Raw genomic sequence first — 19020 nt, 5'->3', positions numbered from 1 at the left:
GTCGCTTATCTTCATGAGAACAAGAAGATCAGGCAGATGAATTACAACTGCCCTATCCTTATTACACACCAACGCTTGCCATCAGGGGAGAGTTAGGTTGCCAACCTACACATTTTATGGTCGACCAACCCCGCCGATAAGGTTTGACTGACTGATTTATCGAATGCATATGGCCACCTTTAGTCAAGTCTATTAAGAACACTATCCTTTGAGCATATCTTGCATGACATCTGCCATGTCTTCCAGCTTTGCCGAAGGCTGGAAGATCAAATACTAACGCTTTCTTGAAAAATGTTTATTAATGCTAATAAATAATACAGTGAACTATGTAAAGTCACGTCAGTATACAAAACATAACCAAATAAAAACGAATTTGAAGAAGCAAGACTGAGACGTGTATTCTACGAAGAGAACTGAAGCATGGGAACACTTTGTGAACTTGAGTAGTACGATTGACAGGCAGGTAAGTGGTTGTCACTGCTGGTGAATTGGTGTGACGTTCCTTAAGTCCATCACATTTGGCTACTCCATTATATGATCCATCAGAGTCTGCAGGAAATGATGAACTAACGCCATATTCTGCATGTGTTGTCCTTGCTCCCTGGAAGACAAAGCATTAGTCAGATAAAAGAGCAAGTAAACCGTGACATTTTACATACACTCATCAATGCTGAAAATGCAGCACTAACAAGGACAAGCCATAAGGTTATGTAAATCGAGGAAGTAGCGGGTGTCACTAAGATCTGCAGATGATCAAATTTTCAAGCACCTAGCTCCAATCTGTGGCATGTGCGAGGGGCCTACAGGTTAGATTGAAAGAAAGTTTTCTTAGTCACATGAAACCTCAAAAATTCAATCATTGTGTGATGTGTGATGCCTCCTGCTCAGTGACGTGCCAGTTATCACCACTTGTCACAAACTGAGAGGGACAGAATCTGCATCAAGAGACCTTGGTTTATCACTCCGGCAGATCGCTTCGCACCTAGGCTGAGATATCACCACTGTTCAATCTTTTATGTCCCGGTGGTTGGGACAACAAAGACAAACTGGAATGACAGCAAGAGGTCACAGTGGTGAACCTCTGCATGGACAGATCGTCTGATTAGAAGAATGGCGCGTAGGGATCCATTCTGTACTGCAAGCGAAATTGGACATCACATCCCACACCTAGGCTGGCAAACAGTGTCTACACAAACCATCAGAAGACGTTTGCATGACATTGGGCTATGAGCCAGACGTCCAGATACAGGTGTTCCATTGACCTCATGCCACCGCTATCATGTTGCATAGCAAGAGGCTGAAATGGAGGTCTGTCCTCTTCAGCAATGAGTCCCACTTTTGTCTCGGATGCAATGCTAGACATAGATTGGTCTGGAGACCATGTGAGCAATGCCATGAAGAGCCCTTCACAAGGGAACGTCACACTGGTCCTACTCCTGGGATTATGGGATGAGGTGGTACAATCTACAGTAGCCAGACACCTCTAGTCTTCATTTCATGCACACTGACAGATTGGCGTTACATTGAATTGGTCGTGGGACCAGTTGTATGGCCCTTTCTCCAAATTGCCCTGGGAGCTAATTTTTAATAGGGCAATTCCAGGCCGTTTGTTGCTCATACTACTATGAGCAGCCTGCATTGTCTAAACGTGCTTCCATGGTCTGCAGCATCTCAAGACTTGTTTCTAACATCTGGGAACATCACTGGTCGGCAATTGCAAAAGGAGCTACCAGTAGCAGATCTTGATGATTTCCATGCCCAAGTGCATTCGGCATGGCAGAATATTCCTCAGACTACCATTAATAACCTCATTGATAGCATGATAAGGCGTGTAAGGCACGCGCATGTCCGGATAAGGTCCAGATGCGTTGCGGAAAACCTGCGCGAGTAGGTACGCAATTGCAGTCAGTTTTGACTGCGATTGCGTTCCGTTGTTCAGTTTTCATCGCACGGGTGCAATGCGTTTTGCACACGCGTGATAAAAAACTGAATGTGGTACCCAGACCCTAACTTCTTCATAGTAGTTCAGGTTTGGGTTCAAGGTTGTGTAGATTGTATTATTTCCCCTTATAACATGGTTATAAGGGAAAATAATAGCATTCTGAATACAGAATGCATAGTACAATAGGGCTGGATGGGTTAAAAAATAAATAAAAATGTAACTCACCTTAATACACTTGTTCGCGCAGCCGGCATCTCTTCTGTCTTCTTCTTTGAGGAATAGGACCTTTGATGACGTCACTACGCTCATCACATGGTCCGTCATATGATCCATCACCATGGTAAAAGATCATGTGACGGACCATGTGATGAGCGTAGTGACGTCATCAAAGGTCCTATTCCTCAAATAAGAAGACAGAAGAGATGCTGGCTGCGCGAACAAGTGGATTAAGGCGAGTTAAATTATTATTATTATTTTTTTAACCCCTCCAGCCCTATTGTACTATGCATTCTGTATTTAGAATGCTATTATTTTCCCTTATAACCATGTTATACGGGAAAATAATAAAGATCGGGTCCGCACTTGCTTGCGGATGCTTGCGATTTTCACGCAGCCCTATTCACTTCTATCGGGTCTGCCTTGCATGAAAAACACAGAATATAGAACATGCTGCGTTCACGTCATGCATTGCACCCGCGCGAAATACTCGCTTGTGGTAAAGAAAATACGCAGCATGTTCTATATTCTGCATTTTTCACGCAACCCTGGCCCCATAGAAGTAAATAGGTCTTAAGTAAAAAACACATTGCATCCGGAAGCAGGTGCAGATGCGTTTTCACTGATGGTTGCTAGGAGATGTTGTTTGTAAACCTTTAGTTTTTTATCACGCACGTGAAAAACGCATCAAAACGCATTGCACTCGAGCAGAAAAAACTGAATTGAACGCAATCGCAGACAAAACTGACTGAACTTGCTTGCAAAATGGTGCGAGTCTCACTAAACGCACCCGGACCTAATCCGTCACTCTCGTGTGAAAGAGGACTTACCTTATATGAATGGGAGCAGTAGAAGCAGCCAAATGAGTGTGTTTGGCTGTCTCTGATGCTCCTATTCATTTCTAAAGCAAGGACAGTGCACCCTTGTCCTGCTCTCTGGCCGTAACAAATATGGATCCCCTTGTTCCAGGAGGAAACACTCACCAAGCTTATTTTTATGACTTCATAATTATAACTCATTAATGGGTTATAAAAGTAAAAAAGGCTTTGTTGTCTGACAACTCCTTTAAAGGGCTTCTGTCACCCCACTAAACAGTTTTTTTTTTTTTTTTGTGTACTTATAATCCCTATACTGCGATTTATCCATACATAATGTGATTAATCATTTTGGTTCAGTAGATTTGGCTAAAAACGTACTTTTATAATATGTAAATTACCTTCTACCAGCAAGTAGGGCGGCTACTTGCTGGTAGCAGCCGCATCCTCCTATCATAATGACGCCCCCTCCGCTGTGTGAGTGACAGGGCCAGGGAACGGGATCGTTCTTTGCTGGTCCTGTTTGCATTCAAAATCTTGCGCCTGCGCCGTACCTGTCTTCAATCGGCGCAGGCGCACTGAGAGGCGGACGCTTGGCCGCTCCATCCTCAATGCGCCTGCGCCGATGATGTCACATCTACACCCGGCGCAGGCGCATTGAGGATGGAGCGGCCGAGCGAGCGTCCGCCTCTCAGTGCGCCTGCGCTAATTGAAGACAGGTACGGCGCAGGCGCAAGATTTTGAATGCAAACAGGACCAGCAAAGAACGATCCTGTTCCCTGGCCCTGTCAATCAAGATGCGGAGGGGGCGTCATTATGATAGGAGGATGCGGCTGCTACCAGCAAGTAGCCGCCCTACTTGCTGGTAGAAGGTAATTTACATATTATAAAAGTATGTTTTTAGCCAAATCTACTGAACCAAAATGATTAATCAAATTATGTATGGATAAGTCGCAGTATAGGGATTATAACTACACAAAAAAAAAAAAACTGTTTAGTGGGGTGACAGAAGCCCTTTAAGCCGAAGCTAATGACAAAGATACAGAGGTGAATACGGCAAAACAATTCATATCCTATGCCTGTACTGTAATATACTTCTTGAATCACAACAAGGGTTTGGCAGGTTTCATGATATTGATCAGTATCAAGAAATCGGACAACCCCTTTAAATAACAAAGCACTTGTAGACAATGTAAGTAGCATACTGCGCAGACGAACAGCACGCAGAATCAATACTATGAGCTTCATAGAGATGCTCTTTATTACAGATTCCCTGTAGAACATTAATGGTTGTTATGGTGAGCATGTCCCTATCTTGGTACAAGGGAAAATTACATTCAAACTATAATTATGTAAAGTAAGAATAAGGAACATCATTCACTATATGTCATCTGTGCACTTGATTTATCGGCAATCCTACCTGTAATAATGGTGCTTCCTTCATAGTTGAAAGCACAGGAGAAAATCTCATCCGAGTGCCCCTCGAGTACCTGAACGCACTGTCCGGAGTGCGGATCCCAGAGGCGCGCCGTCTTATCAGAGCTAGCTGTTAAAATCCGGGTACCCTGAGCATTAAAACAAATCTGAAAAACAAAATAACAAAGGGTCATTGTACAGGAGTCTGATATGCAGTACGAAGTCCAGAAAAATTTGGGAAAAGTGAAATACATTGCGACACCAATTGTCTTGTTTCACTTTCCTGTCTACTGAATTCTGCCTGACTCCAGATCTGAGCCTTTGCTGCCTGCGCCTGATCTCTGTACTGATCCTGAGCTGCCAGCCCTGACCCTTGGAATTATTTTGCATTGCACAAATTCTGTCAACCCTGACCTTAACATGTCCCTGACTACAGTTTTGCCTGACCCCTTGGTGTTCCACACCTTTGTCTTTTGACACCCGTGGGTAAGCAGTCCACTGAACAGAGACTACTCCAGGAGGTAGCAGCCTGGTGATTCCCCTGCAGCAGAGTCCAGAAATCCCTGTAGAGGGGTTAAAGAGTTAAGATCAGGGGGGTTAGTTACATACACCCTTAAAAGTAGCCCGAAGTTAAATCTGTTCAGCGTACATAGCAGATCCACATCTACTTTGTATCTACCTATATATCTATTGCATATCTAATATCTACCCACAGTATATCCTAACTTTCTATAGTTTAGGTCGGTGGCTTTAGGATTACAGCACAGTACTGTTAAGGTCTCTACAGGGTACGAGGCAGAACTGTTTGTTCCTGCCTGCTCGTCAGAGGAGGTGAAAGCTGCATTTACGTGTACTAATCATCTCTTCTGTATAGGGACCAGCGATTGCTACCGTGATCGCTAATCCCCATAGTGAATGATTGCTTCTGAGCAGCAGATCACTGCTTACAAATGTTTGTTCATCAGGTGAAAGCATTGTTGAAGCGGCCACATAAATCAGTGTTTCTGGGCAGAGGATCGCCCTGCGTAAATGTCAATCCGCTGTCCGGACACAATGGGGAACATTTATTAAGACCTGCATTTTAGACTTCTTCCCCCGCTCACGCCACGTCTAAAAAGATGGAGTGGTGTGGGAGGGGAACAGGGGCGGATTGGCCATAGACCTTACAGGGAAATTTCCCAGTGGGCTGATGCCCATGGGGCCAGCCAGTGGAAGTTTTTGGGGACGTATTTTGTGCTGCTGGCAGTATTTTGTGATGGACTGTGGTATATGGCTCTGTTGGGGTGGTAGAATGTGCCACAACAAGGTATTGTTGGCCCTGCCTTCCATCAATTTGGACCCAACTAAACGGGGCCACCTTTTGTATTTTTTCTAGAGCCACTTTATGTTCCGAGTCCACCTCTGGAGGGGAAGAAGTTGCAGATTTTGCAACAATGCGTGTGCTAGATATACGCCACAAAAGTGGCATATATCTGTTGGTAAATGACCCCAATGTTTCTCTGTGGGGACAAGAGATCACAGTAGTGATTGCTGGTCCCCATGCAGAGGAGATGATTGCTGCAGGTAAATGCAGCTTTCACCTCTTCTGACGAGCAGGCAATTATCAGGAACAAACAGCTGGCTCGTGTGAAGGGACCTTTGGCGGTGTGCATCAACGATGGTTTCACCCAATGAACAAGCTCTCGCTCATTCATCAGGTGATCAGCTGTATCTTTACCCAGGGCAATTATTGGGAATGAATATTCCTAGGAAAGCTCTTCCTCGATAATTCTGCAATCACTGGTCCATGTAAAGGGGCCTTAAACTGTGGGGGCATTTTCCATGGTACTTCGAGAGAATGTCACACTTGTCAAACCTCCAAACAAAGAGGACAGGCCTGCCTCAAAAAGTCAAACTTTTATTAATACGTCTCTGTTGATGGTCCATCCCTGAACATGCTCGAGGCGCCGCTCATTCCTCCATGTATACCTAAGGGCTCATGCACACGACAGTATTGCTTTTTCAGTGTTTTGCGGTCAGTTTTTTATGGATACGTTGTTACGTTTTTTGTTACGGAAGACGGATACGGAAGACATACGGATGCATTTCCGTATGTGTTCCTTTTTTTGCGGACCCATTGACTTGAATGGAGCCAAGCACCATGATTTGCGAACAAGAATAGGACATGATCTATCTTTTCACGGCACGGAAATACTGAAACGGAATGCACACAGAGACACTTCAGTATTTTTTGCTGAACCATTGAAATTAATGGTTCAGTATATGTTCCACATACTGAACTAAAAAAACGTCCAGTATACTGAACGCAAAATACTGTTGTGTGCATGAGCCCTAAGTTATACATAATACAAGCAGAGAATCGCTGTCTAAATGTGCGCTGCTGACTGCTCAGGAGGAGGAGTGGGTGAATAATTGATAATGGTGTGGAGAGACCAGTGGGTGTTATACAGTCATCCCGGACACATCTAACAAATCTGTGCAGGCTGGGACAAGGCCAATACATCATCTACACACATCCATATTTAATCACCAGTGCATAGGTGAAATCCACTGTAGTAAACAATGAAGATTTTATACTGATCCAAACAATGACATATGTAGCTCTGCTACATCCCATAACAGATAGAATGTGGCCTGGGTAGCTGGAAATATTCCATGAAACAAGATGCACAAGTTGCAGCTTCACAGACTTACAGACACTCGCATGTGCTGGAATACATAACCCCTTGTGTAACTTACATACTGATTTATTGATGTCTTTTCAGCCTCTTAATTCTGGCAATTAGATCATGTGACCCCCCCCCCAATGAAACTTGCTGGAACCCACATTACCTGCTGTGTGGACAGGAAGTCAGTTTTTGTATTCATCCCTACGACAGCATCTAGGTCAGTCTCATAGGAATCAATAGAGAAACAAAGGAAGGGGGGACAAAAACAGTTTTTCCTGGAGTACCTCTTTTTAAAGGGAATTTGTCATTTTTGACCACACCAAACACCACTATAGTCCTGAGGCCGAAAGTTAGGTCATACCTATGTTAACGATCTATTGCAGGACAGATTTACTAAGACTGAAAGGTAATTCAGAGTAAGTTGCGACAAATTCATTAAGGCTCAGGCCTAGTAATGGGGTTATCCCATGATTCATGTAAAATACAAAAATCAGACATCATACAGTACATGAAAACGTCTTTCTAACGAAGCTAGAACCAGCCCTGTTCCTCACATGGATCCAGAGATCTCCCCATTCATTGCTCTCCTAGATTTATATCAAGCTGATATAAATGCAGCTAAGGGGGCGTGTCTCGGCTCTCCCTATCACAGCTCAGGGGGCGTGTCTCGGCTTTCCCTATCACAGCTCAGGGGGCGTGTCTCGGCTTTCCCTATCACAGCTCAGGGGGCGTGTCTCGGCTTTCCCTATCACAGCTCAAGAAGCAGTTGAAGGATGAAACTGAGCATGTGCGGCCTTCTTTGTGAGCAGGTCAAAGAAATAAGAAAAAATTAATAGCAGGTGGCGCGGCACAGATATATTTTATTGAATAACTCAGTGGCTAGGCTAAATATTTAATTACATGCAATTACAAAAGTATTCAGATCCAGGTGCTGGGTTTGAAAACTGTAGAATATTTTTCGTGGGACAACCCCTTTAATGAATTTGACACATTTTCTGCCACCATAAAACCAGATATTTGCCAGATATGAGCTGGCATAGATTTTAACTATAATTGTATGCCAGTTTCTGGTGTAAATTATAGTCAATCTGGTAGCCATTGTGGGAGACCACTCCTCTCCAGTTAAGCTCCACTCCACCTACTATTCTTGCTACTATTCAAAAGCCTGAAAAGTCTCAAACTATAGAACGGATATGATGGGTGGCTCTTTAACACCATAAAGGTTGCAAAACACCAATGATAAATCTGCCTATCTAGTGCCGTACTGTAGTGAGTTTCCAAGTGCCCACTTGGCTTTCTGGCAGACTTCTGCTGGTTACGAGATAATTAGACAGCCTTAGGCCTCATTCACACTTCAGTGTTTAGTCAGTGATTTCCATCAGTGATTTGTGAGCCAAAACCAGGTGCAACTCTAAACACAGAACAGGAGCAGATCTTTCCCTTCTACCTCATGTCTGTGGAGGCTCCACTTCTGGTTTTGGCTCACAAATCACTGATGGAAATCACTGACCAAACACTGAAGTGTGAACGAGGCCTTAGTAGTACAGGCTGAAACAAGAGCTATATACAGCAATCACTTCAACCTGCTCTAACTCAAGCTAGATGACCACAGCCACAATCCTGGTTTTGTTTTAAATGGAACCTGTCTAGAACTTTACACAGCCCTCAGGTTCCCCTTAGGCCCCTTTCACACGAGCAAGTTTTCCGCATTGGTGTGATGCGTGAAGTGAACGCATAGCACCTGCACTGAATCCTGACCCATTCATTTCAATGGGTCTGTGTACATGTGTTTTTTCACGCATCAGTTATGCGTTGCATGAGAATCGCACCATATTATTTATTCAGAATTTTTCATGCAGTCCTGGCCTTAAGACCCCTTTCACACGGACGATATGGATTGGCTCAGGGTGCGTTCAGGGAAACTCGCACCATGTTGCAGGCAAGTTCAGTCAGTTTTTTTCTGCGCCGATGCAATCCGTTTTTCACACGCATGAAAAAAAATATTTACGGTTTACATAAACCTTCAGTTAAAAACACATTACATCCGGACTGCATACAGGCTACATCCGGATGCGTTTTTCGCTGAAGCCCCATTTACTTCTATGGGGCCAGGGCTGCGTGAAAAATGCAGGATATAGAACATGCTGCGATTCTCACGCAACGCAGAACTGATGGGTGAAAACAACGCTAATGTGCACAGACCCATGGAAATGAATGGGTCAGGATTTAGTACGGGTGCCGTTTTCACTTCACGCAACGCACCCGCGTGGAAAACTCGCTTGTGTTAAAGGGACCTAAAGCCAAGATTGTAACCACGATCTAACCTGAGCAAAGCATTCCTGAAGCAGGGAAGTGTCTTGGTTCCTTGGCTGCTCTTGAAAGACAGCTCCAGTGGTCTCCTGCGTAATACTGCATGCTAACTGGCAGGAGACCCCTGGAGCTGTCAATTAAGAGCAGAACGGAGGGTTTGCAGGCGAAAAGTCAAGACACTTCCCTGGTCTGAGAAAGCCCCGTAAACATGTGGCAACTCATTGGTAAACCGTATGTGAGTGATTAAGGCTACTTTAACAGTCGCGTTTTGGCTTTCCGTTTGTTAGATCCGTTCAGGGCTCTCACAAGCGGTCCAAAACGGATCAGTTTTGTCCTAATGCATTCTGAATGGAAAAGGATCCGCTCAGAATGCATCAGTTCCGTCTCCATTCCGCTTTGAAGACGGACACCAAAACGCTGCTTGCAGCGTTTTGGTGTCCGTCTGACGAAATTGAGCCAAACGGATCCGTCCTGGCACACAATGTAAGTCAATGGGGACGGATCAGTTTTCACTGACACAATCTGGCACAATAGAAAACGGATCCGTCCTCTATTGACTTTCACTGGTGTTCATGACGGATCCGTCTTGGCTATGTTACAGATAATACAAACTGATCCGTTCTGAGCGGAAGCAGGTGGCTGCATTATCTGAACGGATCCGTCCATGACGGATCCGCACAAAAGGCGGGTGTGAAAGTAGCCTTAAACGTCTGGGATTCTCATAAACATGCTGCACTACAATATAAGGACAGACATTTCTTCATTAATATTCACAACCTTTCAGAGAACAGACATTAACAAGGCGATGTCACACTCGGCGGTTACAGTCTTAATCATTTGCATAGTGTGAATAGGAGTTAAAGGGGTGGTCCAAGTATATTTGGCATGTACGGCCTGTGCTTTAGGCCCAACAGATGCCAGAAGTGTCTTTTTGTACAGGTCAGTATACCTTGTTTTTGTGCTGTATAATATACATTTTTTGTTATAATTGTGGACTATGGGTGATGCATTATGAGAATGTTCAGCACAGAGGTATCTGTATACACTGAGCGCCTGTAACAAAATGTGAATACAGCATTTAAAGGGTTACGCAAGATCAGTGGTTGTCCGACCAATAAGACCCGGTACTAATCTATAGAAGGTCCGACCTCTGTCCTCCATCCCCAGTTCTATCTCATAGTTTTAGGAATTAGCAGCTCCATACAGAGCAGCCATCTTGGGCAGGGGTGAGAATACCACATTTTATGAATCGGTGCCCATTTGACTGGTCGGACCTCCAACAATCTGTTATTCGCCTTCCCCTATCTGGACGAGGATTAGAGAACATTTTAGTTTTCAGAGACGTATTAAAAAAGAGCAAACTTACCTTGGAAATCTCTCCGTCGTGCCCCTCCAATTTGGCCAAGCACTTTCTGCTGGCTGCATTGTAAACTCTGCCCGTCCCTGCAGGACACAAACATCAGGTGTGAATATCGCCCTTACAGACAGAGTGTACTATGTGTAGGCTAATAAACCCACATGTCACTTTAGTTTTCAACGGCTGACGATTGTATCAAATGATCCTAGCCTTTAGCCAACGATCAATGGAAAAAATTACCGTAATCCCTGAAAAAGCTATCCTGGTCCCGCTATCAGCAAAGTGCCGGAAATTGTACGTAATCACCATATAAACAAACATTCGAGGAGCACTTGACTCAGATGGGAGCAGATAAATGAATGCCGAGAACTGAACAGGAATTATGTTAGTCACAATGTACACGATGTCCAAACAGCCGCATGTGCATGACATACACTCAATACACATCAGATTACCTCACCTCTGTACTTCAGATCCAAACACACAGGGATCAGGCTTTGCACAGCCTCCACAGGTCATGCAGCTTCCAGGCACTGGCACGGAATGAGGCTCTCTGCCATGTCTTTATCCCCACACCAAGCTACACATGGGTTCATCTCAGGCTAGGGGAAAATGGCAGGAGTGGAAGGGAATGGCAGCTCCCTCTACCAACCATTCCATAAAAATCAAGGCCTATGAAATACCAGCAAGCTACATTTTGCTGGATTCTTTTACCTGACCCATCTGAGCATTCTAGGTGAGATACACACCCCCTCCAGTATTTTACCATACACAGTGTTACAATATTATATCAAGTATATACTGCACTGGTGACATTAAGAGCTATAGCAAACTTTTAAAAGAACTTAAAAAAACGTTACTTTTCGACAGTTCCTAAATATAGAATATTTGCAATAGGCAGGCAAGAAAGGAGATTACAATGTGCGTTATCAGTGACTTAAAGGGAATGTGTCAGCAGAAAATGACCTATTGTTTAAATCATGTTTCTATGTTAAACCTTTTTTTTTTAAAGAATTCAGCAGTTTTCGCCCTGGCCACTAAGCCTAGTAATAGGCGCCACTTCTTGGTCTGTACAGGCCACTTTACTGTAGTTATCTGCTTATCAGATTGGAATGACATATATCACCTACATGCACAGATAACACAGGATCCACCATTTCACAGTAGGTGACTGTGAAAGCTTATCAGCTCCCTCCTGGCCTCTGTACTTGTCACAAAGCATGCCTAGAAAGCTCTCCCACAGAAGTCAATGAGGTCCCCTCCTGTCTATTGTCTCTATGACCCATGTGGCTGCTACAAAGCAATTCCCAATTCCTGAAATGCTCTCTGAATACTGTTAAGAACAGCTCAAGCAAGATGAAAAAAAAAAAAAAAAAAAAAAAGATTAGAGAAAAAAGGATATGTGTCGCAAATTGGTTTTAACTGGCAGAAAACTATTTCGGTGACACATTCCCTTTAATTCATTTGTAATAGCGCCTTGGAGAATGCACAGGTCAGCCTCTCCTATACACAGCAATCCGCTATTTTGTGGAATGCTCCAGTTTGTGACCTTGTCTTCACAGTGATATATGGTGGACAAAGTGCATCCTGGCCGAGTGAGATAACAGGGCTGCTGCAGGTATCGGGTATATTTCAAACGTGTCCTTCTAAGTCATAGCACTTAGTTAGGGCTCATGCACACGGCCGTTGCTCGTCTGCTTCGTGCATTGGGGACCGCAATTTGCTGTTCTCAATGCACTGGCACCATCCGTGCGGCTGCTGCTGACAGATCCAGACCCATACAACCGCAGAGGCAAGGCATGGAGAGAAACACCACGGAAGCACTTCGTAGTGTTTCCATGGGGTTCCGCACCTTCTGGATTGTGGAGCGACTCAAGCACATGGGTCCACATCCGTGATGCGATGCAAAAATGGTCAGGGCCCGTTTACTGCAGATCCGCTGTTTGTGGGCCGCAATACGGGCCTGGCCGGCACACGGTCGTGTGCATGAGGCCTTACAATGCACAGTGCATAGATCAGAATGGGTTTGCTAGCAGACCGTCGCATCCATTGCCCACAATTCCACATATCGTGATGCATTCACAAAGCAGGCCATTATCTTTCTGAATGAAATGGACATCCTCGCTTGCTGTGGTAGCCCCCCTGATGGTAAGCTGACCACAGTTCCAGCGTGACCACATCCAGTGGATGAAGTGAATAAGCAACCACGTAAAATATGGTGCCGAGACCTCCAGGGCGCGAGCTGCTCCTTGCAGTGGCTCCATTTTGGCTTCAAGCATGTAATCTGAGGAGTTTTCCAAGACTTGCAGGTCATCAATATGAGATCGATGGGGGCCTCACACTGATCCTGGCACCGGAAACTATGCAGTGGACGGGACCGGGACAGAAGGTTTAGTGGCCGTAGCAGGATACTGAAATGAATGGGAGCTGCAGTACGTCAGCACCGGAAACTACACAGTGGGTGGTTAGCCTGGGTGGTCAAGCACAGAAGATGATACATGTCTAATTGGTTAGGTGGCCATTCCAGCCATCTTCCTCTGTACCTGGTGATTACAGAGAATTTCAGAATACATTTCTGTTAATTACTTGGCTGGACATTGACCTAAAATGTTTGTGCAGTTGCAATAGGCGGTGGCTGACAATGCACAGGATAGGTAATGAATGTATAATTGTTGGGGGTCTTAAGCCCCCCGTTCCTCCTCACTGAAACCACCACAGTGAGGAGGAGTTTCAATGAAGCGGTAGTTAGACATGACCCCTGCCATGTCATTCAAGGTCTATGAGGTCTATGGTTCTTGTCACTTTCCCAAAAAGTGGGCGTGGGGTAGTTGGGGCTTGGCACGAAATCATAGCCTCAGCAACACAGTAAATTATAGCTCAAATGTACGCCGGTCCAGAGATTCACCTCATTAAGGCCTCATGCACACGACCGTGTTTTTGCATTTTTTGTGGATCGTATGCAGACCCATTCATTTCTAAAAACTGCAGACCACAGACGGTTGTCATCTGTGTGCTGTCTGCATCCCCTCGGCCGTTCTTCACATTATAAAACGTGCCCTATTGTTGTCCGTTTTGTGGACAGGAATGGCCATTTCTATAATAGGAACAGAGGAAAGTGCAGGACGCACACAGCCAGTATCCTACTTTGCGGATCCACCGTTTGCAGACTGCAAAATACATACAGTCGTGTGCATGAGGCCTGATTATGAGGCTCTGAATAAATTAGGCACATCTCACTCCAGCGAAAATTACATCAAGACTGCAGTATGAAACGCCAGCCTTGTTACATTTACCGCAGGGAGAATGACAGAGATAGCGGCGTGCTGTACGGTAGATACTGATGAGGCTTCCCGAGGGTAAAAGTCTGTTCATACCCAAGGATTAAACATTTTTAATATGAAGCAATGAAAGTAGACGTAGACTGAAGCCTGTAGGAAGGACGTTTTTTCAAAGATGAGCGAATCGATCCTCGTATGTTACATCCGAAGTCGCTTAGTTCAAAACTTCTGAATAATGCTGTACGGAGACCCGTCTCTGTGCAGTATTAGAATGTATGGGCTAAGTTCGAAGTATGGGCGAAGCAAGTTCGTTAAGCCATGCGTGGCTTCTTTGAATAACTTCGGTAATTGATTTTAAAACTCGCAACTGAACTTGGCTTCGGTTCCGAGGTACCAGTCGGTTTCAAGTTTCAAAGTGGTTTTCCACTTTAAAAATCAACTACCGATATTATTCAACAAAGTCACGCACAACTCTGCGAATTAACTTCGGCTCATCGGAGCCCATACATTCTAATACTGTACAGGAACTGATCTCCGTACAGTATTAATCCAAAATTTTGAACGAAGCGACTTCGGATGTAACATCCGAAGCTTACTTCGCTTATCACTAAATGTTTTTCTTGCTGTCAAGAAAGTACCTTATTTTAGGTATAAAGGTACGGCTACACGGTGTCGCGGACAGAATGGGAGAGAGCTCTGATCCCATAGAAATGAATGGGATTGCTGAGCAGTGCTGGATTTCTTGTGACTCATGTGGCGATCCTATTCATTTCTATGTGATCGCCGCTATTCTGCGATCCTGTCGGCGACACTGTGTAGCCGTACCCTAGATCTCCCCACTGCTGTGAATAGACCTTACCATCGGCTGAGGCTGTGGCAACCAGCTGTCCAGTGGAGTCAAATGCAACGTCTAAAACCTCATCTTCATGACCGCTCAGGGTTGCCATACATTTTCCACTCAGAGCATCCCAAAGCTAAAAATGAGAAGCATAACAAAAAATATAAAAAGTTCAAAGCTTTATCACATATAAAGTGTTTTCCATAAGGACAAAAACAGAGCTATAGTGGTGGAGACCATGTCAAGATGTTCTCCACCACAGATTTGGGCAGGAATCCACAGTGAATCGGCTGCAATATTACCAGATTTTGTCATAGATTTCAACCTATGTATTGCAAACCCCAGCCACATGTACGCTGCTCTGAACCACTGCTCATTTACCATGTGGAATGAGGAAATCTGAGGCAATTCCTTCTCATCTGAAAGTAGCCTAAAGGTACACGTCACATACATTATCTAAACATATCAAGAAAACCAAGCGGCAGAAAACAGACCTGAACCTAATGGTATCCGTGCTTGTATTTATGCTTCTTTCTCAACATACAAAGAGCAAAAGTTGTTAAAAGAAGGAAAAAAAGAAATAAAATCATGGCCAAAATGGTGGTGAAAGCAAACACTGTGAGCAGTAACTGGCTTAAGCCTTAGATTTTTAAAGTGACCCTCCAGTTCTTGAAAAACACTTCACATTAACTGGGGAACGAACAAAACAGCTCCTGGGCTCTTCTTCTACCTTCCATGATGGCAGCACTGCTTCACTGACTACCTGATGCACTGTGCCACTGGTAGTCAAAGACACTACTTGCTGCCCTTGGATTGGTCAGCATTGCTCACATGAGCAATACTGGCCAATCAGAGGGCAGGGCTGAACAAGCAGGAAGTGTTTTGGACTACCAAATGCACCAGGAAGCCTGAGGAGCAGTGCAGCCATCTTGGATGACAGAAGAGGAGCCTGAAAATGGGTGGATTCTTCATTCTCCAGTTAATGTGAATTATTTTTCAAGAACTGGAGGGTTGCTTCAAAAATCTAAGGTTTAAAGGAGTAGTCTAGTTGTAAATCTGAAGCATAGAGGATAACTATTAGATTGTTGGGGGCCCTAACATTGATCACTAGAATGGGAACCCCTTAGCCCTTGGGGCCCCATGAAATGAAGAGAGAAGCAGGTTGAGAACACTGCCAGTCTATTAATCTGTATGGGAGTTCTGAGTACAGTGCTATTTCTAGTACTCCCATAGAGATGAACAGAGCAGAATTGAGAATGCCCAACATGATGCTCCGTTCGTTTTTGGGGGGGACCGCAAGGGGCACAGGGTGATGATGATCGGTGATGGTCGCAGCAGTAGGACTCCTACCAATCTAATCGTTATATCAACTTATAATATTTGCTTTCACCATCATTTTCTTTAGTTTATGCAAGAAACTAAACCTAACACCCGGGATATCTGACTGAAATGTATGCTGAGGTACATCTTATTACACACTGTATCACCTGACAATGACTTCCCTCATGGCTGGCCTATCAGTACATTTTAGAAATTGCCACCACGACTAGTACTGTAGTCAATACAGTTATTAGTATTGATGAAGCCATAATATGAGTTCTGTTCAAGATGTAAATTGCATTTTTTTATGAATGAAGTAAACTTTTCAAGTTTCATAATGTTAATATTGCATACAATAGGGTCTATCAGCCCACAATCTCTGCCAGGAGTATACAATCAGTAAATTTTATTACAGGGGTTTAGGAAGGGTATTGGCTTAAAGGGGTTCACTGGGAATTTAGAAAATGAAAATACTTAAATATTACCTTATTATAAACATATTCCCAAATACCTTTCTTTAGTTATAATAGGTCATTAGGAGAAATAAAATGGCCGCTGTCCTATTAGTACACACAAAACCTGCCCTAGTCACACAGCAGGACAAGTTACTTCACAACACTGAGATAAAGAGCTGCCTCATCCTCCTGTCTGCTCTGCTTGTCAGGGATTATGATCCTGAATACAGCTGAAAAGATCTTCAGCCGAATCTATGTAGGAATGGAGCTCATGAGGAGACATGAAGTACAGAGAGGATGGACAGGACAGACTGTTGTAATGTCGGGCTGTGGTAATGGAGACTGCATACAAGTGCTGCTGCTCATTACCCACATCCCCACCATCTCCCTGTACTTCATGTCTCCTCATGAACTCCATTCCTACAGAGGTTCAGCTGAAGACCTTACCAGCTGTATTCGGGATCATCCTGACAAGCAGAGCAGAGAGGAGGATGAGGCAGCTCTTTAGCTCAGTGTTGTGAAGTAACTTGTCCTCATGTGTGATAAGGACAGGTTGTGTGTGTACTAATAGGACGGCAGCCATTTTATTTCTCCTAATGATTGCTCCCCAGACAAAAAGAGCCATTATAACTAATGAAAGGCATTTGGAAATATATTTATAATAAAGTAATATTTAAGTATTTTCCTTTTGTTAATTCCTGGAGAACCCCTTTAAAGAGACCAGATGTGTATGAAGACTTAGTGGCAATGCTCCATGGGAAAATAATATGCAAAGAACTATCTCCCAGGGCCTAAGCTTCTTCCATACTCCAGCCAGAATCCTACTCCATACTGAGGAGGAGCAAGCACCCCAAAAAAGCTGTATGGATGGATATTTGGCTTAACCATATTCCAGTGTTAAAGGCTTGTTAAAAAGTTGGACTATGACTCATAGGGAGCCACTTCCACAAAGTGAGGCTAGTTAGATGGTGCTCTTTTCCTGGGAAATACCTCTCTGCATATTACAGGGGTCGTACAGCATTACTCTTGTTGTGACTGGTACTGCAGCCTAACCTCATTTGTGTGAATGGAGCCAAGCTGCAATACTAGACACAGCCTATGGAAAAGAGTGGCGCTGTTTCTGCAAAAGAAACCACCTGTTGAATCCTAGCGTTCATACTTTACTAAGGCCACGTTGTTGCATTTAATCATTTTATTTCTTTGCCATCAAAACACAGTAAATCCGAATGGGTATCTGCATATTTTATATGGTAAGTAGTCTTGCAAAAACCACTGCTGATATGTAAATTGGCTTTGTTCCTTCTCCAGCGCATGAATATAATATGTGTGATTCCTGAAGTGATCCTAAACCGGTAAACACATCAGTTATGCGCAAGATATTGCCTTTGACTTATTTATAAGGCAAGTCTCTGGGACAGGTGCTTGGAGATCTCAGGCAGTGACAGCAAAGCATCCCGAACGCAGAGCGGAAAATATTACAAGCTGCAAATCAATGTCAATAGCGTTTGTCTAGCCGCTTAACCGGTGGCACACAGTGTAGGAAAAGTCCACAATCAGCAGGATTTAGATTTGTTTTTCCATTATGTATATGGCTGTATAAATGCCAACTGCAGAAATCTAAATCCCTTACCCTGCAGGTCTTATCCATTGAGGCCGTGGCCACTAGAGAACAGTCCCAGTTGAACTGTGCGCTGCTGATCTCTCCGCGATGACCGATGAGGGTGTGAACCTTCCTGTGCACAAGGGGAAGACGTATAATCAGGGGGCAGTTACAATTACTATTTGAGAAATACATAAAAAGATAATTACAGGGGTGATTCCAACCTAGGCTCCATCCGACCTCCTGCCATCTGGATGCGGTGGCCAGGGGTGGTCGGGGGTATGGAAACAGTAGAGCGGGTTGTGCTACGCCGTTTCTGTAGCTTCCATACAGGTGTACAGAAGTAATAGAAAGAGAGTAACACAATAAGCAGGGCTGTTTCTGTAAGGCTACATTCACACTGTCAGTTTTTCATGGCTGTTTTGAATGCGTTTTTCATGGCCTTTAAAGATGGATCATTATTATTGGCTTTTTTTTTTTTTTTTTTTATTAAAATTCCAACCAATGCAGTATACAGAATGTCCCCCAGCAGCAATAATGTACCCCATAGTGACCCCCAGCAGTGGAATATCCCTCTTGGTGGCCTTCAATGTCCCCAGCAGTAAGAATGTCCTCCATAGTCGCCCCCAGCAGTAAGATTGGCCCCCAATAGTGGCCCTTTAATGTCCCCCAGCAGTAGTAAAGTGTCTCCTAGTGGCCCCAGCAGGAATAATGCCCCCCCTAGTGGCCCCTAATGTCCCCCATTGTGATCCTTTAAAGCCCCAAAAAATATTACTTCATCCACTTGCAGGCACTCCTCTCTTG

The 19020-nt window shown here is 44.2% G+C and overlaps 1 protein-coding gene across 1 annotated transcript in view; it reads right to left on the bottom strand.

Annotated features, from left to right (window-relative positions):
- Nucleotides 1–295: 295 nt before the first annotated feature.
- Nucleotides 296–19020, bottom strand: part of DAW1 (dynein assembly factor with WD repeats 1) — a 50307-nt gene continuing 31582 nt past the window's right edge. Inside the window, exons 9-13 of the mRNA XM_044291973.1 lie at nucleotides 18247–18349; nucleotides 14863–14977; nucleotides 10735–10811; nucleotides 4394–4556; nucleotides 296–601 (exon numbers count right to left, since the gene is read on the bottom strand). Coding sequence (XP_044147908.1) covers nucleotides 567–601; nucleotides 4394–4556; nucleotides 10735–10811; nucleotides 14863–14977; nucleotides 18247–18349 — 493 coding nt within the window. The 3' untranslated portion in view covers nucleotides 296–566. The remainder of the gene's footprint in view (nucleotides 602–4393; nucleotides 4557–10734; nucleotides 10812–14862; nucleotides 14978–18246; nucleotides 18350–19020) is intronic.

Source organism: Bufo gargarizans, chromosome 4 (assembly GCF_014858855.1).
Source record: "Bufo gargarizans isolate SCDJY-AF-19 chromosome 4, ASM1485885v1, whole genome shotgun sequence".
Lineage (NCBI taxonomy): Eukaryota > Metazoa > Chordata > Amphibia > Anura > Bufonidae > Bufo > Bufo gargarizans.
Note: the sequence above shows the minus strand (reverse complement) of the source record. Positions and strands in the feature narration are given on the sequence as shown.